Here is a 26,098-nt window from a genome sequence, read left to right on the forward strand (position 1 = left end):
CTTGGCCTTGTGTTCTCCCTTCCTGTGATAAGACAACATACAAGTTTTAATTATTGTAACTCCAATCTTGACTCTATGCTGAACTGGTAAAGCAACATCTTTGACTCTCATTTTTGTTCAAAGCTAAAATGAAAAATAACTCACATAGATGCTCAAAAATATTCGTGTCTTGTTTTATTCAGTCCTAATTATAATTCCAGGAGGTAAATACTATTTTATTCACTTTCTTATAAAGAAATTGAAACACAGAAGACATTAAATTATCTACCCATGGCCAAACAATAAACATGGCTGAAACATGGCTATCTGGCCTCCAAACTCATATTCCATGAGAAAATTAGAAAATTTTCTTTCCAGCTCAGTTAGGATTCTAGACTATGAAGAGATTTTCTTTCCCTGCCTCCTGCCTCGCAAGAGCCAACCACCTTTAGAAATTTGTTGGGCCTATATAGCAGGGCACTACTGAGTTCATAGCAAGCCAAAGTACACAGGAGGTTTGAGAAACAGTTATAAGTTGTTCTCATTCCTCCTTCATCAGACTGTCATATCCCAAAAGTTTTCACTTCCACTGCTCGATCGAACTGATTGGAGTCTATCAAAATTGATTTAATGTGTTATTTGGGAAGTACACATAATCTCTGGTTACCATTCTTGACTCAGTAGAAAAGGACAGAGCCAAAGAGAGGATATTACAGGCATAGCCATTTGAATATGTGAGGAAGTTGACAAAGACTTTTAAATGAAGTAATTCTGGGTGCTGGAAGTTCATTTAAGCAGAGGAAGAGTACTCAATAGATCTAATAAGCCTTGCTTACACACACACACACACACACACACACACACACACACACACACACACACACCACTCCTAGACACAGGAAAAGTTTAACTTCAATCAGCCAAAAGTTTACAACTAGAAAATCCAGAAATTTTTATTTAAGCATACACATAATTTGGTATTATTTTGAAATTTACAATTGTATTTTAAAGAACTTGTAATAGAGGTGAAACCCAGCCAAACAGTTCCTATTTTGAAGACATTATGCTAAATAAAATAAGCCAGACATATAAGAACAAATGTTATATGATTCTACTTATGTGAGTACAGTAGTCAGAATCATAGTCAGAAAGAGAATGGTGTTCTCCAGGTCTGGGAAGAGATGAAGGGGACTTATTGCTTGGTGGCTACAGAATTCAGTCTCAGATTAAAAAAATGTCCTGGCACCAGATAGTGAGAGATGGTGGTTGCACAACAATATGAATGTTATTTGTTGTTTGGTTTTTTTCTTAGTGGTTTTTGAAAATAAGAGTCTCACATACTTTTCCTGCTTTAGGCTGGCTTTGATCCCCAAATCTCAAACTCCTGAGTAACTAGGATTACAGCTGTGAACTACCAATACACAGCTGAATTATTTTTAGTATACACGATTTCTGTTCCTGAGACTCAAGAGTCCGTATGTGGTTTTAGCTCTGCTCCTTTGTATCAGTCACTAACTCCTTTCTACTTTTCCTCCGAAGTGTTTTATGTTTCTCTGCCCTCATCTCAAGCCTTCATCTCTCATCAAGGCTATTGAAATTAATCCCTAAATAGCCTCTCTGACTTCCTCCTCTTCCCCTCTAATCCATCTTACTCTGCCTTCTGTGTCATCCCAGTGTTTCATACTAGGGTGTCAGTGTCTCACTCATGCTTCTCGATGAAGCTTAAAACTTGATAAAATACCCTTGTCCTCATTCAAAAAGAATGCAATGTGAACACATTACTTCACATATGTGTTATTTCACATCTATGAATTATACATATAGCACAACATGCAGAAAAGTGAATTTGTTCTGTACACTTTTTAAAAAGTATCATTAGCTACCACTTGCATAACCAAGCTAAGTTCTTTCATGTCTCTATTTTTAAAATCAGAGCTGACTTATTTCAACCACTGAGGAAGATATGGGTAGGCGTATAGAAAAAAGTACATAAATAGCCCAAAATAAAGAAGAGACAGAGGCAAATTTCCTTCCTAAAATGATGAATCTACTTATGAGATGCAGGTCAAAGGTCTGGCACACGGACAATACTTTAGGGGGAAAAGTCTTAGTAATTGTGATATAGAAAATCAGAATAGTATTAAATACAGCAAAAAAGAATAGTCGAGAGTTCACTTAGGAAGACAATATATGAGAGCTCCTGCCTTGGAACAGATAGAGATGTAAATAATTGCAGCTAATGGCATTCATTCCATAACAAAGATGAAGATAGGCCGGGAGTTTGGCCTAGTGGTTACAGTGCTTGCCTAGCACACACGAAGACCCTGGTTCGATTCCTCAGTACCACATATGTAAAAAAAAGACGGAAGTGGTGCTGAGGCTCAAGTGGTAGAGCCCTAGCCTTGAGAAAGTCCAAGGACAGTGCTCAGGCCCTGAGCTCAAGCCCAGGATGGGGAAAAACAAAGATGAAGATAAATTGTAAGGTGAAGCACAGAAGGATTGGAAGTGGAGTCAGGAGTAAGTGGTTCGGGGATCCTGTCATTTTAGTCCCCAATGCCCACTTTGAGCTGAGAAAGAAGGTTCTAGGTCACCAAAATAAGATGAAGGGAAAAAATCTAACTCCACTTCCCCAGTCCTAGAGTCTGTAAAGTAACCAATGGTGAGTTACCAGTGGAAGTTGTGAGGTTGTCTTCTCCAGAGATCTTCTGATAGACTTTGAGGCCTTCTGCATTCAACGGGCTGCCAAATTTGTTAAAGCATTTGGGTTGTTAGCCAAACTATCAGTCCATTTTGTGCTGTGGGCACACAGTCCTAAGCATGTGTACCTCTCATAGAGCACTTAATCGTATTTTTGGACTTATCCGATTTCCCTTACTACTGAGTATACAAGTTGCTTAAGGGCAGTGCATTACACTGGGTTCTGAGGGTCAGACTATCAGATGCACAAAGGTCAGTTTCTTGAGCCTGGGACTGGACTCAAATGGCACATGCCTAGCAAATGCAGGGTCCTGATTTCAGATATCAGTACTGCTAAAAAGAAATAGAAAAGCTTTGTCTTAACAAGGAGGAATTCTCTGCTTTGCCTGTCTCCAGAAGAATGAGGGAACTAGGTTTGGAAGATAATCCACAGCCAGCAGCAACACCACCTGGAAAGTGACTCTGGCACAGGCCCAAAGTGGGTATCACCACCATCTTTTATCTACTGAGAAAATAAGGAGCTTTAGAGGCAGAAGGATCAAATACTGAGCAATCCAAAACAGTAGTAGCTATGCCATAAATGCTACATAAGATTTAAATATTTTAGCCAATAAAAGCACCTCATACAGTTGGAATTTTAAGTCTCTACACACATACTTAGGGAAAGAAACCAATTTCAAATAAGACTAGAGAGAGGACCAGCATTTTTTCTTCTCAGTTATCAAATCTTTACTTAATATCAAATCTTAACTCACAAATAAGCATTGAATTTCACATATCTTTGCATTACAGAGATGGCAAAATATGTTCTTTAATGCAGTGCTTAATTTTAAAAGATGTATTTTGTGCATTTGAGGTATCACCTATAATTCTAGTACTCAGAAGACAAAGGCAGAAAGATTGTGAGCTCTACTTAGGCCAGCTGGAGATACACACTGGTTCTCTGGGTGTATATGGCAGTGGAAAAACACTTGCCTTACATATCCCATGTCCTGGGTTCCATTCCAGAAACTCAAAGAAAAAAGAAAACAACTTATCTATTCTTACAAATGTTTACCTGTATCTTTACAAATTAGATTTTAGCATTAAAAGTTGTGCTGCTTTAGTTTTGATTTATAGGTATGGAAAGATGATTATCAGAAATATATAATATAAATTCTCCACTTCACTTAAGTTAAAGGCCTGCTTTTCTTATTCCTTTCCTAATCATTTCTGCTTTTATCATCACAATTTAACTTGTTTGAACTTGTTTTAAACTGGTAAAATGAAAATTGGACATATATGGCCCCTAATGTTGGATTTCCTATTGAAGAAATGAATGATAGAATTTATCTAACATTTATTGACTCATGAGTAGACCCATGAATATTACTGATATTTTTATTTAATTATTCAAAAATTGGCACACTGGCAAAAAATTCCTCTGGGGCTTGCCACTGGCAAAAAATAAATCAGGGAGTGTAGCTACAAAGTGCATTTTTCGCTTTTTCTTATATTTGAAAGCGGCTGTATAATATGTATGTAAGTGTTAAATTGTGTTTTGAATTCTAAGCAATATGGAAAAGCAGTACAAACAAAGAATCTTTTTAAAACCTACTATATAGAAGTTGCCATCTAGTAACATTTGACAAGCATCTTTCTTGATATCTATGTAGACACTCAAATACAAGGCGAGATAGTGAATATTTATTAACAGAAGTACTTTATAAAACCAAGCATGGGGCCGGGAGTTTGGCCCAGTGGTAGAGTGCTTGCCTAGCATGCATGAAGACCCAGTTTCAGTTCCTCAGTCCCACATACATAGAAAAAAGCCAGAAGTGGTACTGAGGCTCAAGTGGTAGAGCTCTAGCCTTGAGAAAGTCCAAGAACAGTGATTAGGCCCTGAGCTCCAGCCTAGGATTGGCAAAAAAAAAAAAAAAAAAAAAAAAAAAAAAAAAAAAAAAACAAGCACATGGCTTTGCATTCTATTTTTTTTCTTTGGTTACTTTTTAATTTTTTTATTAAGGAATTTATTAACATTGGGGGTCGGAAGTTTCACCTAGTGGTAGAGTGCTTGCCTAGCATGCATGAAAGCCCAGGTTCGATTCCTCAGTACCACATACATAGAAAAAAGCTAGAAGTAGTGCTGAGGCTCAAGTGGTAGAGCTTTAGCCTTGAGAAAGTCTAAGGACAGTGCTCAGGCCCTGAGCTCAAGCCCAAGACTGGCAAAAGAAAAAAAAAGAATTTATTAACATTTATTTTTACATCATATTTCAATTTGCATGTTATTTTAAAGAAAATATGCAACTTTTACTTAAATTTATTGAGAACAAAACAAATGGATAATGAATAATGATTTCTTCTTCACTAATCCTTCTATGGTTGAGGAAAGGAGATATTTTAAAGTTTCCCATTTCTTTAAGGAAGATAATTGGGTTTTTGACTTTTATAAAAGTATCCCTAGTATCATATAAACTTAATTGAGGAAGCCTAACTCTATTTTCCCTATGATACTAAAGGTAAATATATCTTATAATGAACATTGGAAAGGGCAGAAATGGAAAACCTGGAAGCTTTAGTCTTCATTTACATTTTCCTGGGGCTATCTTTGTCAGTGGTGCACATTGAGTTAGAGATAGGTATAAATCGATATCTTCATTCAGCTTTGTTCATATAGGACAAGGTTCCTTCCATTCAATCATGTGGTAAAATATGTAATTTAAAATTGTTTAGGTTCTGGGTACTGGTGGCTCATGCCAGTAATCCTAACTACTCAGAAGGCTGAAATCTGAGAACCACAGTTCAGAGTCAAGGCAGGCGGGAATGTCCGTGAAATTCTTATCTCCAACTAACCACCAGAAAACCAAAAGTGGAGCTGTGCTTCAAAGTGGTAGGGCCTTAGCCTTGAGCAAAAGGACAGCACCTAGACCCTAAGTTCAAGCCCCATGACCAACAAAGAGGAGGAGGAATAAAGAGAAGGAAGAGGAGGAGGAGGAGGAGGAGGAGGAGGAGGAGGAGGAGGAGGAGGAGGAGGAGGAGGAGGAGGAGGAGGAGGAACTAGAAGAACAAGTAGAAGAGAAAGAAAAAGAAGAAAGAATTAAGTAACCAGCTAAACTTTTGGCATTATATTATCAAATATTTTTTAAATCAAGGAAAGTCCAACCCAAAAATTATAAAGCTTCCATAAAAATAGACATCTGATAATTCTAGGTAATTTTCCTATTTTACAAATTTCTAGATATCTTCAGAGATACAAGGACAGATGATGACATTTACAAAGGAACCACATGCTGCTAAAAAAGATTATTCTGGTGTATCTGTGCTTTTATTTGCAGGCAAAACAGAAGAACAAATTGGACTTATGTCAAGTTAAGCAGTTTTTATATATACTTAAGCATTTTTAGAGATAACAAGATATGCTTTTATCTAAATTAAAAATATTTTTAAAATTTTATCAGCATATATGAAGTGCACAAAATAATGAGCTTCTTAATGACATTTTCACACGTGTGTAATGTCTTTTTATAATATTCATTTCCTTCCCCTTCTATAGTTTTATTCATTCTTTGAAGCTTATTTTTATTGATTTGATTGTTTAAATTTAAAGGCAAGACTTTCATAAACTTACAGTGAAAAAAATTACAGTTCTGTGCAAAGTTAAAATATTCACAATTCCCATTGCCCAAGGAGATAAAGGGAGATATTTCTTCTTTTTTGCAGTAAGAGTCAAGAATGTGGCTGACTGTTCCTGTTTTAACTTTGATGTCCACAGAATGTAGCAACTGAGTCTATTTTTGAAGATGATGAATTCAACCCTAGGGAGTGTCACAATGTAGGAAAGTCATGTAAATCATCACTGCATTGTAATTCATGACACTTGACCTCCCAAAATACCATGCATGTAAATTTTCATGTCTTTTTGGAAAGGATAAAATTAAAAAGAAGTTTGATGGATTTATCTTTTCTGCATTGCCTAGAATGATCCAGTACACTAAAAGCAATGTCTAATGATCTGACAACCCTTTCATCCTTTATTTTTCTCAGGCTTTGTCCAAAATTTTGGTTTCTAATTCAGTGAATACTTATACAGCCCATTCTAGTGGCATGCTAATCAACTTTCTGTTATTGTAACAAAATATTTATGTGAATAGACTTAAAAAGGAAACATTTTAGTTCACAGGTTTGGAAATTTCAGTCCATGTCATTTGGTCCCATTTCTTTGGAGCATCATGATGGGGAGTAGATGCTAGAGTAAACTACTCACCTTATTGCCAGATCATGAGAGAAAAGGAAGGAATCAGGGTAGACCAATCCCTTCCTGAGGTAGTCCCTCAGTGACCTAACTTCCGTCCACTAGGCCCTACTTCTTTTTTTTTCTTTTTGTTGGTCAGGAGGCTTGAACTCATGGCCTGGGCACTGTCTCTGAACTTTTTCACTCGAGACCAGTGCTCTACCACTTTATAACACCACTTTTGGTTTTCTGGTGGCTAACTGGAGATAAGAGTCTCACTGACCTTCCTGCCTGGGCTAGTTTTGAACCTCCATCCTCAAATTTCAGGCTCCTGAGTAGCTAGGATTCCTGGGTGAGCCATCTGCGCCCAGCAATGCCTTACTCTTAAAGGTTTCACCACCTCTCGACAGCACCACAGCCTACTGGTATGAAACGTTTAACGCTCAGTCTTCTGGGAGACACAATCAGCCTCACAAGGTATGCTTTTCCTTTGTTCCATACCTGGTACCACCAATGTTTTAGTAAATGTATATACAACCATAGATCTTATTCCTTCTGGCCTTGTTCTCTGAAGTTCTTGTTACTTTCCCAATTTCTTCAGTCTTACTTTTTACAAGTTTATACATAACACTCAAAAACAATAAATACTTGTTGTCCCATATGTGAAAATGTTTTTCTGGCTGGGGATGTAAGTCAGAAGTAGAACATGACCTGGCATGCACAAACCTTGGGTTTGATCCCCAGCACCACAAAAATGAAAACAACTCTCCCTCAATTCTACCTTTTCTTCTTGCCCACCCACAATGCTCATAGCTCATTTTGTCTGAAGCAATCAAAAGTATAATCTCTGTTCGACCTTCTTGATCACTGAAGTATTGAAGTAGATCACACCAGAGGTGTTTATTTTTGTTTTGTTTTGTTTTGTTTTTGCCAGTCCTGGGCTTGAGCTCAGGACCTGAGCACTGTCCTTGGTTTTCTCAAGGCTAGAGCTCTACCACTTGAGCCACAGCTCCACTTCTGGCTTTTTTCTATGTATGTGGTACCGAGGAATCGAACCCAGATCTTCGTGCATGCTAGGCAAGCACTCTATCACTAGGCCAAACTCCCAGTTGACTAGAGATGTTTTTATTCCCATTTTCTAAGAAAGGAATATAAACCTGAACAATATTAATTCATCTCCTCCAGGAGTTGTGCTTCTAAGGTTCATTCTTACAAGCATTATGTTTATTTCTTCCAGACATCTCTTAATAATAGTTAAATTGGTATCACCTCATTTGACTTCAATCATTTCCTCCAAAAGTTGTGTCCTCATAAGATACTATAGCAACTAACAAGTGCAATATATTAAACCTGCAAATAATAACCAAATTATATTAATTCTATAAGGAAAAAATGTTTCAATAGCATTCACACTCTTGGTTTACAACATATTCATTTTAAAAAATGAAGTATGCAGAGGGAAATATACAATTCTCTGTCCTTCAGCCTCAGTTTCCTATTTGTATTTTATGTTGTGGTAAAGAATCACCTATGGAGGAGCCAGGCGTGGTGGCTCACACCTGTAATCCTAGCTACTTAGGAAGCTGACACCTGAGGTTTGAGGTTCAAAGCCAGCCTGGGCACTGAAGACTTATCTCCAGTTAACTCCTAGTAAACAGAAAGTGGCACTGTGGCTCAAGGGGTAGGGTGGTAGCCTTGTGCTGAAGATCTGAAGGACAGTGCCCAGGCCCAGAGTTCAAGTCCCATGTCCTCCTGACATATATGGAGCTTGTATAATCCCTACACTGAGGTACCTAAGACAAAGAGGCTCAAAAATTTGAGACCATCCTGAGAAGATCCTGATTTAGATAAGAGAACACCAACAATGAAGAATTATATAGCTTCTAGTATAAATGATAACATGTAAAGAATGTTTACCAAATAAGTCATTGTAGTTTTCTGTGCCTGGTAGAAGACACTTGTAGCACTGAAAGCTTTTGATCTCGTAAACCAAGTTCAAGTTTCAGCAAATAGCAGAAGACCATCAGTGTGTAAAAGCATCCATAAAAGATTAAATGAGGAGAGAACTAATGAGAAGAGATGTGAAAAGGAGAAAACAAGGAAGAACTCATGTTGGGGGTGTTGCTTTTGTTTGTTTCTTTTTTTAATTTTTTTTGTGAGTCATGGGGCTTGAACTTGGCCTGGGCACTGTCCCTGAGCTCTTCAGCTCAAGGCCACTGCCCTACCATTGAGCCAAGCCCCACTTCCATTTTCTAGAGGTTAATTGGAGATAAGAGTTTCAGGTCCTTTTGTGGCTGAGCTGGCTTTGAATCTTGATCCTCAGATCTCAGCCTCCCCAGTAGCTAGGATTACAGGTGCGAGCCACCACACCCAGCTTGTTTGTATCTTTTTAATACAAGGTTTCATTGTATGTAGCCTAAAGTAGCCTTGAACTAAATCTGTAACCAAGGCTAATTGTGCTTGCTCACTGGCACTGTACACAGAGCCACACCTCCAATGCAATAGATTGCTGGTTATTTTGGAGATGAAATCTCACAGGCTTTGCAGCCAAAGCTGATCGTGAACTGAGATCCTCCGGACCTCAGTCTCCTGAGAGGTTTGGATTACAAACACATGTCACTGGCACCTGGCAGAAATATTGTGGGAAAAGGAAAATTCCACAAATTTCTCTATTCTGAGAGTTTCCCTTTTGAAAAAGCCTAGTTTATCTGTTCAAGAGGAGGTGGTAATGTTGGCAAGACTATCACCATTGGCGACAGTTTTCATTCAAGTCAAGGACAATGGAACATGGCCTAGTTCACATACACAGGTTTTAAAATAGATTAATTTTTAAAGCCTTAGACGTTACTTTACTAACAGCTTCTTATTGATACTAACCTTACAAAGCTACAATATTGTTAAACAATCTTTTCAATAAAACCCAGCAAAGCTTGAGGGAATAATAATGTGATGGAGATACTTATTGTTCGTCCAGAACAATCCCCTTTGTTTTATAGATGAAACTGAACACGATAAGTTATTTCTTTCCATGTTTAATTGCAAAACACAATTAACTAGTGCTAAGAACTTGATCTCTTCCCTGAAGTAATATTCTTTTGCCCAAGTCCTTTATCTCTAATTCGGTGAGTCCATCCCTCTGAGAAACAATTATACCTTAGTAGCATACTTTCATTGTCTACATCTAAACCTTTCTCTTCTATTTGCACCTCTGACAAGGAAACTGGAAGCATGGCTGAAATGGTAGAGCAGTTGCCTAGCAGGTATGAGGCATAGAGTTTACCCTCTATGATCTCCTCCCTCCAAAAGGAAACATTATGGAGGTCCCAATCTGAGCAATGTCACCAGTGGCCCAAAGGAGAACAGAAAGAGAACAGAGCACCCAATATGCCATTGTCCTCATTATCTGCTGTTTGATGCTTTTGAAGAACATAAACTTCCTCTGACTCGAGGATAAATAAAACATAACTAAAATAAATAACCAGTATGATTTAAGAAATAATTACAAATAAGATGTTGGGTACAGCTATTTTTTGTCTTTGTTTTTTTTTTTTCATGTCTTGGAAAAATGATAGAGGCAAAAACTATGATATCTTGATTTCTGTTCAGATGGAAATTTATCATTATTTGTGAGCTATGTTCACCATAGTTTTACTTTAAAACCACAAATAAAGTTTTAACAATGGGTATTTTTCTCGTTGAGAGGTCTGTGGTTAAACTAAATATCTTTCTGAACCTGATTAGATCCTGAGGTTTTCAAATTCAATATTCAGCAAATATTGAGCATTTTTTGGCCATAAAAAATAATTAAGAACTTCAGAGTTAATGCAACTTTCCTTTTTTCTTGAGACATAACAATCAGACATAACTTCTCTAGTGTTAGGCCTCACCATTTTTGAGTCTGAGGCAGAATAAATCACACATTATTTTTTGAAAATTGAATTGACATTGCTTTAGGCTTTTACATCAACAAGGCCTGCATTTTCTAGTATTCAAATTACAGAGATTTTGTGTTATTAAATGCTTTCTTTTTTCTTTTTCTTTACTTGCAATTATTTTCAATTCAGAAAAGTAAAAACATAGTCATTATGTGAAAACAAAGGAACATTGAATTGTTAATTATACAATAGCCTGAACTGTCTACTGTGTATTCATTCTTGTAACAGATTAGTGGAGAGTGAGTAAACACATTTAGTTTGAAATCTTATAAAATAGAAATAGGATTGCTTTAGCAGCTTAATAGTTTGCATAGCAACTTCGTACTGTGTGGAGATCTCACACAAGGTTCTAAATAAGGGGAAAGGAAGTGTTCTCTAAGTGATCCACACCGTGCAATGTATTAAAGCAAAATCTACTTTTTCTGTAATCCTGCAGACTACATTTCCTTCCTTAGATTTGAATTCTCTTCAAATGATAGGATTAGAAATGTAACATGTAGAAAATGTTGAATTGTTTCTGTAATTTTTTTCACCGCTGGAGGAGATCTCCAGAGGTCACATAGTTCTTCCTGATCTCCAGCCAGGACTCTTCCTAATACTGAATATAGCTGTACAGTGATCTGCATTAAGAAAGCTTTTAAAGATCCCTGGGGTTGGTCAAAAAATAGCTAATATTGGTCTGATTCATAGAACAGCATTATATGAATGTCAGAATAGCCACCTTCATCAAGAAAGACATCCATCAGGGCAGTTAAGTGCTAGTACTAGCTTCAAAAGGAAGAGCTTTATTCTTTTCTGAGAAAGGGTGGCAGGTAGATTACAGAACTGGCCAAGTGTGTTGGTATGTTGTTGTTGTTGTTGTTATGTAGGTGTATATATGAAAGCTTATCAAAAAAGGAAACAGTGTCCTGTCAAAAATCACTCTAGGGGAAGACAGAGGTGACTGAAAAGGTCCAGATCATGCATCTTTTCAAATGCTTGCAGGGCCCAAGGTAGAAAAAAACTGTTGTTTTAAACAAGATCCCATTAGCATCACATTATTGAAGGACCCATCATAAAACAGAAGATAGTATTGACAGACCTACTTTTTAAAGTGGTATCTTCTTCTTCTAATCAGCTGAGATTGTTAGAATGGATTATTTTATTTTGTCAACTCCGTTAAATTGTGCAAAAGACAAGAATTTAAGTGGAGTTGAAACTTTTAAGATATCTAATCTCGTTGATGCTTTACAATTAAAGTGATCCATTGCTATTGTTTAGAATTCTAACTAGAAATCTAACTGAAACAAGAGCTGAGGTGAAGACAATTGCTTGATAAATACCTCAAGTATCCACTTAATGAGTGTTTATATTGCACTTTTCCCTTGTATCTTCTAGACTTCTCAGAAGCTCAGTCAACAACCTCTAGGGTATTCATTGGGAACCAATGTAAATAAGATTAGAAACTTTGGTGGAACGTTTTTTTTTTTCTATAGTTACATACTCTTGCCATCTTCTAAATTCTGTGTTTGCAATTCATTTGAAAATATTTCTTCTCCCCCCGCCCCCCGCCAGTCCTGGGCCTTGAGCTCAGATCCTGAACACTGTCCTTAGGCTTTTTCAAGGCTAGTGCTCTACCACTTGAGCCTCAGAACCACTTCTGCCTTTTTCTTATGTATGTGGTACTGAGGAATCGAACCGGGTTCTTCGTACATGCTAGGCAAGCACTCTACCACTAGGCCAAACTCCCAGCCCCTGAAAATATTTCATTTTTAAAAACAGAAAGTCACCTTCTGTGCTTCTCAGCCAAATGTTAAGACCAGGCTGCAGGAAGTGAGGCATTCTAACTTCTGGCCTCCTTCGTAATTCTTGATTTTGAAAAATGGGAATTCAGCCACTGAGAACTTTTGACATACAACTGACTGCCTTTCTCAGAGAACCCTAACCAAGGAACAGTCTAACTCTTCCTTTTCTGAAGTGACCACAGGAAAACTAGCACATTTGCTTGCAGTGCCCTCGTGGATTTACAGCAGTGTCACAGAAGGTTAATATGTCATGTCCACAAAAAACTTGGACACTTAAGGAAAGAAAAGTTTTCCCTTCCCTACCTGGATATTTTTCAGGGTAATTTTTCCCTTAAATGGCTTATATAATCATTTCTAACCTTCTGTGTGTCTAAGACATGACTGTAACCCAATTCCCATAACAGAGTCAAGAAATTCCAAGTAGAAGAAACTGAAGCAACTTTTTCTTTTTTGAAGGAATCAAGATGAAAAGGCCGTGAGGAAAAACAGATTATAATAAGTAGATTTGGTAACTTTTATTATAAAAAGAATTCAAACTCTTGACATGCTATGTCTGACACTGAAGGTCATTGAAGTTGACTGCAGGTAAATATTTCAAAAAATATACATACTGTTTATATTTACATTCAAGTTTGAGTAAGTGATGTCAAAGTGTAGTTCAGGCTTTAATCTGCATCCATTCAGTAGATTTGTTCAACTACCAACTAAACAGAGATTGCATCTTCACTCAGGCACATAGAGAGGTAGAAACTGCTTTTTTAAAGAAAAACAAAACTGGAGTGCAAATGTGCTGCTAGACTATCATTGAAGCAGTTTAGCTTTGGTCATCTCAAGAAGCCTGTCCCTTAAATTAATAAACCCAGAAGAATTGAATTCAGGGCAGGTGCTAATCGGATCACATCCCAGGATGGACAGAATTGAACATAATATCTTGCCATTCTGCACCCAAGAATTGCATGTGACTTCAGTTAGACAACACAGTAGGAGACTTAGGCTGGCAACTGGGTACCTTTTGCTTGATAAGACACAAATAGTATGCAAACTAGTAGCTTAAGAGACAGCAAATCTATTGTATAAACACAGCCTGGAACTCAGAAACCAACTAACACATCTCCTTTCCAAAGCAGAATCCCTACAAATTTCTTTGCCCAGAACCATCTTCACTTCAAACAGTTCCTACACCTGTATACAGTGTGATGTCCCCGTGATTTCTGCAGGCCAAAGCTCCTCTGTCTCAAAAGCAGACCTCAGGAAGGTTCTTGGGCCTGAGAAGGGCTCCCGGGGTTCCTGCCAGCCTTAGCAGGGCTTGTTCCTGAGAGGGGAAGTTGGACGGTGGCCACAGAGGGGGCTGTGGCCAAAAGACATTCTCGTTCCCTTTTCTTCTGTTTCATCCTGCGATTTTGGAACCAGATTTTGACTTGAGTGTCATTTAGCTGCAAGCAGTTGGCTATCTCGATGCGCCGGGCTCGGGTTAAGTACTTATTGAAATGAAACTCTTTCTCTAGTTCCGTCAGTTGCTTGGTGCTGAAATTGGTACGGATGGCGCTGGAAGGGCTGGCGGTTCCGCACTCGGTGAGTTTGCCTGTAATGCAAGAACAATGCATCAGCGGAGGGGGGGGGACCTAGACATGGAGACAGAGTATGAGCCCGCAGTGGGGGGACAGGGTAAGAACCAAAGCCACCACGCAGCCCTCCCGGGGGTTATGTGGAGACCTCTGAACCCGAAGAAAGGCTCCACTGAGCATTTCTTCCTCTAATTTTCCCAGAACCTGGCTTGGAGGATGCTTCATGGAACTCCTGTCATAATAAGGCCGCGGGACGCGCTTCCGCTCTGGTAACCCAAGCCTGCGTCGGGAGCAAGGACAACGGCCACTGGCCCCCAGGGCAGCCCCACCTGGAGAGCTACTTCTCCAGCCCTGGGCGCCTCCACCCCGCGCTCCAGTACTCACTTTTCTTAGGGGCGTTCCTCTTCACTTTCATCCACTCGAACGTGCTGAAGGCGGAGGGGAGGCTGGACGGGGGAGAGACGGACTTGGGATAGGCGCCCGGGGCTGGCGATGCAGTCTGGAAGGCCCCGGCACGGCCGTCGGCCGGCTCTTTGAGACACGCCGGGAAGGGGCCAGGCTCGCCGAAGGCTGCGTAATCCACCTGGCCGCTCAACAGGAAGGAGCCACCGCCGGAGAAGACGGCCGAGGTGGCGTAGTGGACGTGCGCCGCGCTGTCGTCGGTCGGTCTCCCGAGGGCGCCGGGAAGGTCGTACACCGGCCCGGACCCCAGGAAGCCGTAGTCCGCGCCCCCCGCCGCCGCCGCCGCGGCAGGTGCGGTCCCCCGATCGTAGGCCCCTTCCAGGGTGCACTGTGCGAACCGGGGCGCGGCCAGGGGCGCTGCGGAGGGCTGCGAGGGGGCGGGCGAGGAGGAGGGCGCGGGGCGGGCGGGGGTCAGGGGCAGACAGCCGACGAAGGCGCCGTCGCCGCCGCCCAGGGGGAAGGCGGGTTGCAGGGCCACGGGTCGGGCGTCGGCGCGACGGAACTTGGGTGCGAAGCTGAGCACCTCGCCTGCGACCCCGCCGCCGCCGCACGACACGTACTCCAGGTAGGAACTCATTGCTGTCGCCACGGTCCCGAGGGCGCAGGCCGGGGCTGGGCCAGACCTCCGCACCGCCCCGCCCTTCCTCGCTACCCCGGCTGCCCTCACCGAGCCACGGCGAGAGGAACCGGAGGTAAATAGTGGCTGCATATAAGGGCTGGGAGGGCCACGTGGCGCCGTCCAGCCAATCCGCGCCTTCACCGCACCTCCTGGGTGCGGACTTCTTGGCTCCCCTGCCTCGAGGCCAACTTAGCCAAAACTGACCCGGGCCCGCTGCCCGAGGCTCCACCCCCAGCGCTGGGGAGACTGCGGGACGCCAGCTCCTCGGCCAGGGGTCGGCGAGTGGGGGGGGGGGGGAACGCAGGTTAAGCGCCAAGGGGTGGAGGGCACGAACTTGCTCCTGTGCTCGCACCCCTGGGTGTGCCTGGTAGGCGCCGCGGTCTGCAGAGGGTTAAAGGAGATCGCTTGGCGCGCGGGCACCGCTCCTAAGCCCTTCTAGCAAAGTGAAGTTGTCCCACTCTGCCTTTTCTTTTGGAGTCCTAGGCGCTTTCTGTTTTCTAGGCACTGCCCCTAAACTTGGAGCAGATGTTTGAATTTTCCCCTCTCCCGCTCCAGAGATGACCTTTTATACTGCGAGTGCCTGGGCGCATCTTCGTTTCTGGACCACGTTTTCTTTTCAAGTGACCTAGCAGCCTTCCCTTTAGCTTCCTCTGCTCCTTCCAGTTGTTGGCAGCCACGACGAGGGCGAATGTGGCCATACCTGTTTGGGAGTGTAGCAGAAAATAAAGTTTGTCGCTTGTAGGGAAATCTGGCCGATTTTCTCCTGGTTAGCATAAAGAATCCACACTTGGGTGGAATGCTTTATTTGAGACTCTTGGCTCCAGAGTGCAAAGGCTTCCTAGGGCCCCGTCAGATCTCTGAGGCTTGGACCGGCTGGTACCTTGAAGCAATTAAAGCTTCTGTTCCATCACATAAGTGCTGCGTTGTCTCTAGCGAGTGAAATCTGAGGGCTCACGATGTTAATGGGCTCACCGTCTTTCCCTTGATAATATGGTTTTGTTTACTGAGTGTAGAGAGACGGGAAATAAAAGTGCAATTGGCACAGAAGAGTGGAAAGGCTACAAAGACATGCTTTACATTGACAAACTTTCTAACTTCCTCAAGCGTTTCTTTTAATGTTTTCCTGTTTCTGAGTGAAGGATTCTACCAAGCTTAAGAAATTGATGTTGTTTCGACATTGATGTAATGAAAGACGTGGTTTTTAAAAATCTTATGTGAGTGAAGAGTGGAAAGAGCCTGGTCTTCTTATTCAAGTGCCCTTGAAAACTTGATCTATTACAGCCTCTAAGTTATGGTAAGCAAGGTTTTATTATTGTTTTACTGATCCACTTGTCATGAAAGAGTGATTGGGCCCTTGCCTAAAATTCCACTGTGAGGCAGTCTGCAGAATAGCCAGTTCCCCACAGCGATGTGGACCTGAGAATAAACAAAGCCATACCAAAACTGGAGACTGGTGGTGAGGTTTAGGGGGCCTACAGGCTAAAGGGGTAGAGCAGGGATGCCTCAGAGAGACCTCGGAGCTCCAGCTGTCTGGAATTTCTACACTACTGGAGTTCTTGAAATTGAGTGGGAAGTAGATTCTAGTACTGACCACCGCCCTTCAACCTTGAACCATGTTCAAGGTTTTTCTCTGAAAAAAGCATTTGGACATTTGATTTTTCATTGAGAGTAGATGTATTAAAAGAGAATGATTTATTTTTAAAATTATTTTCACAGCTGTGGTGAAAGTGGGCATCAGAAGTGAGGGTCAGAGCCGTTAGGGTACTGTACACTGTTCTCCGGTAATCCCAGACAAACAGCTACATCCTGCTGGTCATTCTCTTCACTCCATTTAATATCTGAGTCCTTGGCACATCTCATGCGTCCAGACTTAGAATTGCCATCTCTACTCCTGATTTTGGTTCTTTTCTGTTTGTTGTACTATACCACTGAGCTACATCCCCAACCCTACTGCAAACTTTTTCCATCTATAATCATTTAAGGAGAGATCGGGAGATATTATTAAGGGAAATATATAGAAAATGGAGTAGAGAATATTTTGAGTCACCTTGAAGTTTGTCTGGAATGTTCATGGGGCATGAAAGAGATGCCTTCGTTTTATTACTTATTCAAGCCAAGGATTCCCAAGGGACACTTGTCCTGCTGAAGTACTCACGGGATCCTGTGAGTTCTCTGTGGGAGGTGACAGTCTAGGATCTGATTGCCAGGTTGTGTTTGATCTAGGAATGCTTTGAAATCTGCTCATCACAGCAACTACCCCTACCTATTGCCACCCTCCTCCCTTATCCTTCTCTCTTTTTTCTGTCATCAAGTTTCTTTCCTCCAGACAAAAGTGCTAGAGGATAGCAATCTAGTCTTCTGTGTGTTTAAAGTGAGCAGCCTCCTTCTACAAGTCCCACTGTGCTATCCTGTGGAAAGACCTGAGCTCATTCAGTCTTGGCTCCATAAGCCTGCCACAGAAAAGGTGTTTTGCCTGTTGGAGTAAATAAGGGAAAATGAAACTCTCTGCAGTTCTCTGTACCACCTTCAGTCTTATGAGGATAAAGGTAGGATAAAGGGATCCTGAGGACAGGATCCTAAACTTCTCAGGTTTAGGGCAAGGCCCTCCCTGAGGAAAGCAATGGAAAGTTCTGTGTCCTTCCCTGGAAGTTTTGTGGATGAGACTTACCTAGTAGGCATTCAATAAATTTGGGGGATGGGGGCAGAGAAAACAATGGCCACAGCAACATACTCTACCATGACTAGTGGTGGCTTAAGGATATCCTTATATTATTGACTTCCCAAAACACTTTGTATAAAAACATCATAGAAGCTTGTTTAAAAGTGCAGGTTTCTTGGCCCAGTCCCAAGGATTTTAACCTAATAGGTCTGACTCAGGAGTCTTTATTTTTAAGAAGTCTCTTGGGTGATCTTACAGCAAGGTTCTTCAGAACTAGGCTTTAAATTTCCCTACTTTGGAATTAGGGTGCGAGGGAATGTGGAGGGAGAGAGATGCTTCTGTGGGAGGCATTGAGAAAAACATGAGAAGTCGCAGCGGGCTGGTGCATGAATATAACTGAAAGGTATACCATGGTCTGTTGAGTGGCAGGGCCAAGAGATCAATGTCAAGATCAAACCTGAACTTGAACACCGGTCTTCATGCATGTTAAGCAAGCACTCTTCCACTAGGCCAAACTCCAAGCCCTCAACAGTATTTTAATTTGTATGCACACACACATTAATTCCTCCCACTAAAAAGCATAATTTAATCATTGAAAGTGTAAGTGTGAATGGATTGGGAATTTCAGTTGATGAGAAAGGCGGATGGTAGTTATTGTTTCACAACAGTGTGAATATGTTTGTTGCCACGATATTGTACAATAAAATGTCCACAAAGGTAAAAAAAAAAAAAAAAAAAAAAGATCAAACCTGAGTCCAAATGGGCTAAGGTTCTAAAACAGAATACCTAAACAAGTGGTCATTGGATATTTTTGCTAGCCAATTAGTGCTTTACTGAGTTTATTTCTGCTTCTGGACACCTCCTCAGCTTCGCTTTGGTAATGCCAGAGAAGAAGTGAGATTGGTCTTTACAGTCTCTTCAGAGAATTTTTAAAGTAGGAAGAGGACAAGAGTGGGAATGAGGTATTCAGCTCCCATTTCCTCCTTTCTCTCATTCAGCTCTCATTTTCTCCCATTTCTCACAAGTTATCTAAAAGGTATATTTGAGCCCTGTATATCTAGAGGGGATGAAAATTCTCTTGATCTATGACTCTGGCTAAAGGCTGACCTTTCATAGTCTAGGATAACAAAGTAAGAATGCATCTTAGAAATAAACTGCATCCAATTTTTAAGGAGCAAATAATTGTATTATTGTATTGTTGAAAGGCAATGCCTTAAACTGTCCATTGCCTTTCATCAGACTTCAGGAAGAAGTCAAGCTGGGCCCTGATGGCTCACACCTGTAATCCCAGCTACTCCGGAAGCTGAGATCTGAGGATCAAGGTTCAAAGCCAGCCAGGCACAAAAGGACCTGAGAATCTTATCTCCAATTAACCTCTAGAAAACGGGAAGTGGGACTTGGCTCAAGGGTATGGTAGTAGCCTTGAGCTGAGGAGCTCAGGGACAGTGTCCAGGCCCAGGAGTAGGGTGGTAGCCTTGATCTGAAGAGCTCAGGGAAAGTGCCCACGCCAAGTTCAAGCCCCATGACCTAAAAAAAAAAAAAAAAAAGAAGAAGAAAGAAGAAGAAGTAGAAGTCAGACAGCCACCACTCTGCACTGTTGTCTGCCATCTTGTTCCTAAGCAAAGAAGAGCGATATCCAAGGAAGAGTTCTTATTTCAGAGGGACTGTAGTCAGTGAAGCTAACCAAAAGTTCTGCTCCTCTTCCTGCGGTATACCCTAGTCCTGTGTAGTCCCATTTCACGGCCCCTTTGTCCTGGGAAGAGGTATAAGGTTCCCTCATGTCCCATTGATGTTTCAATCCATTGAGGATTCCCTGGAGAGACAGAGCAAGTGTTCCTTCAAGATTGATTTTGCTGGGGCTGGGAGTTTGGCCTAGTGGTAGAGTGCTTGCCTAGCATGCACGAAGACCCAGGTTCGATTCCTCGGTACCACATACATAGAAAAAAGCCGGAAGTGGTGCTGAGGCTCAAGTGATAGAGCTCTAGCCTTGAGAAAGTCCAAGGACAGTGCTCAGGCTCTGAGCTCAAGCCCAGGACTGGCAAAAAAAAAAAAGATTGATTTTGCTGCCTAGAGTACAAAAGACCTACCTAGGTCAGTTCCACTTGCACCAACTATTTATAATTTGGTCTCTTTGCTTTATAAATAGGTAATAATAACTTTATATTGACCTTGTTCAAGATTCTAGAGGCTGTTCAGTGAAATAAATGCCTGTCTCCCACCTTTGCACACAATCATATACTTTCTCTTCACATAGGCAACCATTCTGAATAGTTTTTTTAATTGTCGGGATAATGTATAAAGTGGTTACAGTTATATTTGTCAGGTAGTAGGTGCATTACTTATTGCACGTTGGTCTGAATAAATTTATGTGTAATTTAGAGAGATGCTTTATATCTGAGTAAGTCACTCACAATATGTAACACAAATGATCGTAGCATCCTAGACAGACTCCGTGGTACCACATTGTTTTCCTTGTTGTGCCTTGAAGATCATCCCACAGAAATACACACAGAACTCCTTTACAACTCCACCCTTTTCTATTATTGACAAACATATCACTTGTTTTCAATCTCCTGCAATTATAAACACACATTCAGATTTTACCTATTAGAAAATTCCTGGAGGTGAAATTGCTAAAGTAAATGGTTTGGTGAACTGACAATTTTATGTTTGCTAAACTACCTCCATGAAGGTGAATGAAAGTAACCAAGCATAGTGGCATAGGCCTGTAATCCTAACACTTAGAAGACTTAGACTAGAATACCATGAGTTCAAAGACATTCAAAGCCAGTTTGATCTACATTGTGAGATACACACTTGTTTTCTCTTCTCTCTTGTGCAAACACACAAATCAGTTTGCCTTTTTAGTAGTACTTCATGGGAGTTCCCATTACACTTCAAAGCAACCTGATACTTTTTTTTTTGCCAGTTTCAGGGTCTTGAACTCAGGGCCTAGCTGTACTGAGGAATCAAATCCAGGTCTTAGTGTATGCTAGATAAGCACTCAACCACTAGGCTAAACTCCCAACTTGCAGCTTTTTGATGATTACTGGAAATAAGAATCACATGAACTTTTCTGCCCAGGTTAGCTCTGAACTACAATCCTTAATTTTAGCCTCCTGAGTAGCTAGGATTATAAGCATAAGACACCAGCATTTGTCTGAAGATTTTTATTTTTGACAAACTGGTAAATAAATATTATCTATTACTTACTCTAACAGTATCTCTCAAAATGTTATTCTTTATCTTATTTAATTGGTTCATAGTTCTGTTGTACATAGCTTCATTTCTGATGCAGGAAATATAACAACTGGCAGTCAATTGAATCTAAATGGCAAAGATCAGATGTCCAATGCTTTTGCCTGCACTAAGCAGTCCCACACTGGGCTTAAGAAGGTTCAAAGTCAGGGGGTGGGGATGACTTGGGGCCTCTTTCAGAAAGACACATGATTTAAAAAGCACAAAAGCTTTTTGACATCTGCTAAGAGGACTGCTCTTTAGTGGTCTAATCCCAAACCCACATCTCTATGTGCATTCTCCTGAGAGTTTCCCTCTGAAAGCAAGGGACTTTGGTTAGCAATCTGATATGACCTCCTCCTAAACAGGAGCTTGGATTCAATATCTAGGAAGCAGTAAAATAGTGTTTATAATTTTCCAGTGACTTCTTTCTGTCACCCAGGACCTAAGTATTGATCAGCATAATGCAGGTAGGGACATGTTTTCCCCAGGTTTTTGTGTTGTATAGGACATTCAGTAGGACCTAAAGATAACACCTCTCTCTCTCTCTCTCTCTCTCTCTCTCTCTCTCTCTCTCTCTCTCTCTCTCTCTCTCTCTCTCTCTTTTACTGTCTCTCTCTCTCTCTCTTTTACTGTCTCTCTCTCTCTCTCTCTCTCTCTCTCTCTCTCTCTCTCTCTCACACACACACACACACACACACACACACACACACACACGCATGCATGCACGCACACACCCCTAATGATAAACCTAGGAGGAAGCTATCTTTATTGACTGTTTCACTGATGAAACTCAAGTCCAGAAAGATTAAGTAGATTGCTTAGGGTCACACAATATATCAGTAGCAAAGCAGAAAATACAATGTAGATCTGAAACTGAACTCATTAGATTTCTCTGCAGTGTCTTCCCTTCCTCTTTTCATTTCAGTGAATGGTCTGACTCCCACTCTACCTCTCAATCCAAAAACCCAGGAATTAATATCCATAGTACCTCTTTTATTCATTCAGCTGATGAACAGGTTGTGCGAATTCTACCTCCTAAAAGCCTTTCTCTTCAACCTTTTTAAGTTACATCGTCTCTTTTCTGAATTATTTCAGTACTCTCCTTGTTGTTGTTGATGTTCTTTATTCTATCTCCTTTCTCCATCATCTAGAATACCCTGAAGAGTTAGTTAGCTTTCAAACTATATGACTTGATGTTCCAACCTAAAGCTTTCTGTTGCTTCCTATTACCTATCAAGCAGTTTTAGACTCCTTTACATGAATCTTGCATGACCTTTCCGTGTCCTGCTCCAAACTGCTCTCCTGATTCCAAGTCCAGATGTGCTCCTTCTTTCCTTTGGTTATTGCCTGAGTTGATCGGTACCTCGCATACTCTTTCTCCTGCCTTGAAAAATGTATCCTTTCAGAGGCCAAGTTCACCTCCACTTAGTAGCTTTTTAAAAACATTGCAGATGGTTATTGGTTTCTTTTCTGTGTTCCAGAAATGATACAGTAGGTTCTGTACTACTGTTCTAGAGATTTCTCTCTTCAGTTGGATTAAAGGGCACAGAACAGTAGTGGCTCATCTTTGAAACCCAGGCCCTGAGTGACACCCTCACTGTAAAAACAAAACCACCAAAAGCTTTTAAGTGAGCAGACTTAACAGTGATGAGTTCAGCAAATGAAGTCCATAAGACCCACCATGAGGTTATAAAACAAAACCCGGGCCAGGAGTTGGCCTAGTGGTAGAGGGCTTGCCTAACATACATGAAGACATGGGTCCAATTCCTCCAATTCTTCCATACCACATACACAGAAAAGGAAGAAGTGGTGCTGTGCTCAAGTGACAGAGCACTAGCCTTGAGGAGAAAGCTCAAGGGCAGTGCTCAGGCCCTGACTGGCACAAAAAAAGATAATAATACAAGCAGAGAAGTTGTTGAGACTATCTCCAATTATCCAGCAAAATGCTGGATAATACCAGCTGTGAGCAAATCAGCCAAGTAAGAGTACAAGGCCCTGAGTTAAACTCTGGTACTGGCACAGAAACAAACTTTATCCCAAAGAATTTCCATCCAGGATGACATGGACAGGAAAGGCCCAGAGGATACAGGGACTTTGCAACCTCCAGGGGCTTCTTCCTGGGGGCTGAGTAATACAAATTTACCCACTAAAGATGCTTGCTGTGTCCCAGTAAAGAGGACACAGCCAGAACTTTCACAGAAGTTACCAAAACAAGACAGTACAGTACCGTGGCAGAAGAGGCCTAAGAAAGCGTACACCACCCACACCCTCCAGACGCAAACAGCTCTAAACTCATGAGTCCCCCCAGGAACTCAGTTTATCCCTTATATTTCCAGAGTGAACCCCAAAACACTGAGTAAAAACACTTGTCTTTCCTCTCTACTAGAAAATTAAAGAGAGACCTAATGCTGTGGCTGATGTTTTAATTGCACTTTTATTATTGTTATTTTTAATTGGCATTCAAGTTTATTCCAAGTTCAACAAGTTTTAACCTACTTCACCCACACACTCATGCAGGCAAACTAATCTAGAGAAAGGGGTGGGGGGAGAAAGGAAGGAGGGAGGGAAGGGAAGGAAAGTAAAAGAAAGTAAAGGGAGGAGAGGGGAGGGGAGGGGAGGGGAGGGGAGGGGAGGGGAGGGGAGGGGAGGGGAAGGGAGGAGAGGAGAGGAGAGGAGAGGAGAGGAGAGGAGAGGAGAGGAGAGGAGAGGAGAGGAGAGGAGAGGAGAGGAGAGGAGAGGAGAGGAGAGGATCTCCTGACCAGCTAGAATTCTCCTTACTTTGTCTTCAAAGATTGGGGTCTCCCGTTCTAAGAGTAGACCAGAGAGAATGTCAGGGTGTCACTCGTCCCGGGGGTAAGCTGGAGGAAGGGGGGACCGCTTCACCGGGTGGACCAGGCACAGACTTGAGTGCCGGCGTGCTGGCAGGCCCAGCGCGGGTCGGAGGGCCTGGGTGCGGGTCCGGGCGCGGGGAGGTGGCCGTCGCCCCCCACCCTGTCCTCGCGTCGGCTCCCCGAGCGAGGTCCCCGCAGCCCTGACCGCGGGTCATGCCCGGGGTGAGCGCTCGGCCCGCGCGCGCCTGCGTCCCCTCTGCTTGCGGTTTCTGGTCGGCTCCCAGCTGGCCCAGACTTGCTCTGGAGGAGGAGGAACCGCTGTCGAGAGAAAAGTGCACACCGAGTGATTGATGAACTCTTAATAGGACTAACCTCTCCCGCCCCCACCCTACACACACACACACACACACACACACACACACACACTCGGGGGAGACCCTCCACCCCGCGAGCCACCGGGACGCCCGTCCACTAATGAACTCACCGTTCGTCTTCCAAAGGGCTCCAGGTGCAGCCGGGAACTCCGCTCTCCCAGGGACCGCGCGCGTCACGCGCCCGTGCGCACGAGCCGGAGCGGGCTTTGTGCTGAGGCCCGCCAGACCGCCCCCCCCCGCTGCTCCCCGCGGGGGACGGAGGCGCCCAAACTGGGGGTCCTCACCCGCCCCCTCCTTACAGTCTCCCTAGGTCTGAGGACCAGTCGGGGCTTCCTTTGTGTGTGGCCAGCTCTACCAGGCGTGGGGATGACGTCGTCGCTGCCCCCAAGGGACAGCAGAGCATGGGGGACGCCAGAGGCATCTCCGACCCACTTTCCTTCTGGTCCTCGTGGAAGAGATAGCTGGGGATGGAAGTCTTTGTCCAGCTGCACTGTGAACAATAGGGCCATCAAAGGCCTTCCTCCCCCCCCCTCCTCCATTTAAGGATACCTTCTTCTCCCTCCTAGGGAGAGAGGCCCTTGCTCAACAGGCCCTCCTTTCCTAGCTTTTCAGATGAAAAGACTTCATTTGTATCTGAATCCTGATTCAGATTAAGATCAATTCCTACTCCTCTGCTCTTCACCAATACTAAACTCCACATCTTATTCCTGATCTTATTCTTCCATAAAAATGAGCCACCTAGGAACCAGTCAAGATATTTTGCCATGGGCTGGGCTCAGTGATTTGAGTACCTGCTTAACATGCTACAAGCCCTGGGCTCAACAGCTGATTTTTTTTTTTAAGTCATGAGATCTAGGACATGAAGACACATGCAAAAAAAGTATACAGATTTTCTGGAGATGCTTCACCTGCCTCTACTACTGCAAATGATTGCATATCCATGTACCTTGTATATATGAATGTCTTTTGATCAGTTTGCTCACACTAGACCGGGCCTAAAAATGGGTTGTCTTGTACTTTCTAACCTACAAAAGTGATATCTGAGGAAATATTTATGAATGGACTTCAAGGCTGAGTATATAAATCCATCGAACATAAACTTGGAACCCTCAAAATAGGGGTATTCGGAGCTGGAAGAAAACAATGAGCAGAAAAGATTTCTCCTCTGTTATGATCCCCTCCATTCTTCATCCTCTCCAGCACCAGCATGGAAGACTCATGTACCCACACTTTTTCTCTCCATACTGGTCTTCTGGAAGAGATCTATGAAAGCTAGCCTTCAAAGGTGGTAAACCTTGTCTGGGGACAACTCAATCTCAGGCCCCTGACTATTCCGGGATGTATAAGAATAGGCCTGCTCACAGGCCCTAAGTATACACTGTCTGGAAAGTTGCAGCGCCTAGAAGTGATTAGGCAAAAAGCCTATGATGACTGGGGCTTTCTGCCTCTTCTTGCCTCCTCACAAACTTCTGTACTTTCTATTCTTTCATTCTAGTTCCTGAAAGAAAGCTAAGAACTCCTAGATAAAGAGGCCTTCCTTAACTTGTTAACTGAGATTGGCTACTTCTTACTTTCAGAAGAAAGTTTCTACTAATTCTCAAGTTAAAGTCAAAACAAGTCTGTGACTGTCCCAGGAATATTGGAGGCATAAACAAACTTTTAACTCCACTTGTCATGAAGAGGAGCATTTGTTTTTAGAAGAAAGGATTACTTCTTTGTTATTCAAACATACACCCACACGTA

At 42.2% G+C, this 26,098-nt stretch overlaps 1 protein-coding gene across 1 annotated transcript; it reads right to left on the bottom strand.

Annotated features, from left to right (window-relative positions):
• Positions 1 to 13,549: 13,549 nt before the first annotated feature.
• Hoxd1 (homeobox D1) lies at positions 13,550 to 15,209 on the bottom strand. Its single transcript, XM_090343074.1, has 2 exons — positions 14,555 to 15,209; positions 13,550 to 14,187 (listed from the first exon to the last, which is right to left on the bottom strand). The coding sequence occupies exons 1-2, from the start codon at positions 15,207 to 15,209 to the stop codon at positions 13,853 to 13,855; spliced, it is 990 nt and encodes a 329-aa protein (XP_090199200.1). The 3' UTR covers positions 13,550 to 13,852.
• Positions 15,210 to 26,098: the final 10,889 nt, after the last annotated feature.

Source organism: Megascapheus bottae, chromosome 12 (assembly GCF_031878675.1).
Source record: "Megascapheus bottae isolate mThoBot1 chromosome 12, mThoBot2.hap1, whole genome shotgun sequence".
NCBI classification, from domain to species: Eukaryota; Metazoa; Chordata; class Mammalia; order Rodentia; family Geomyidae; genus Megascapheus; species Megascapheus bottae.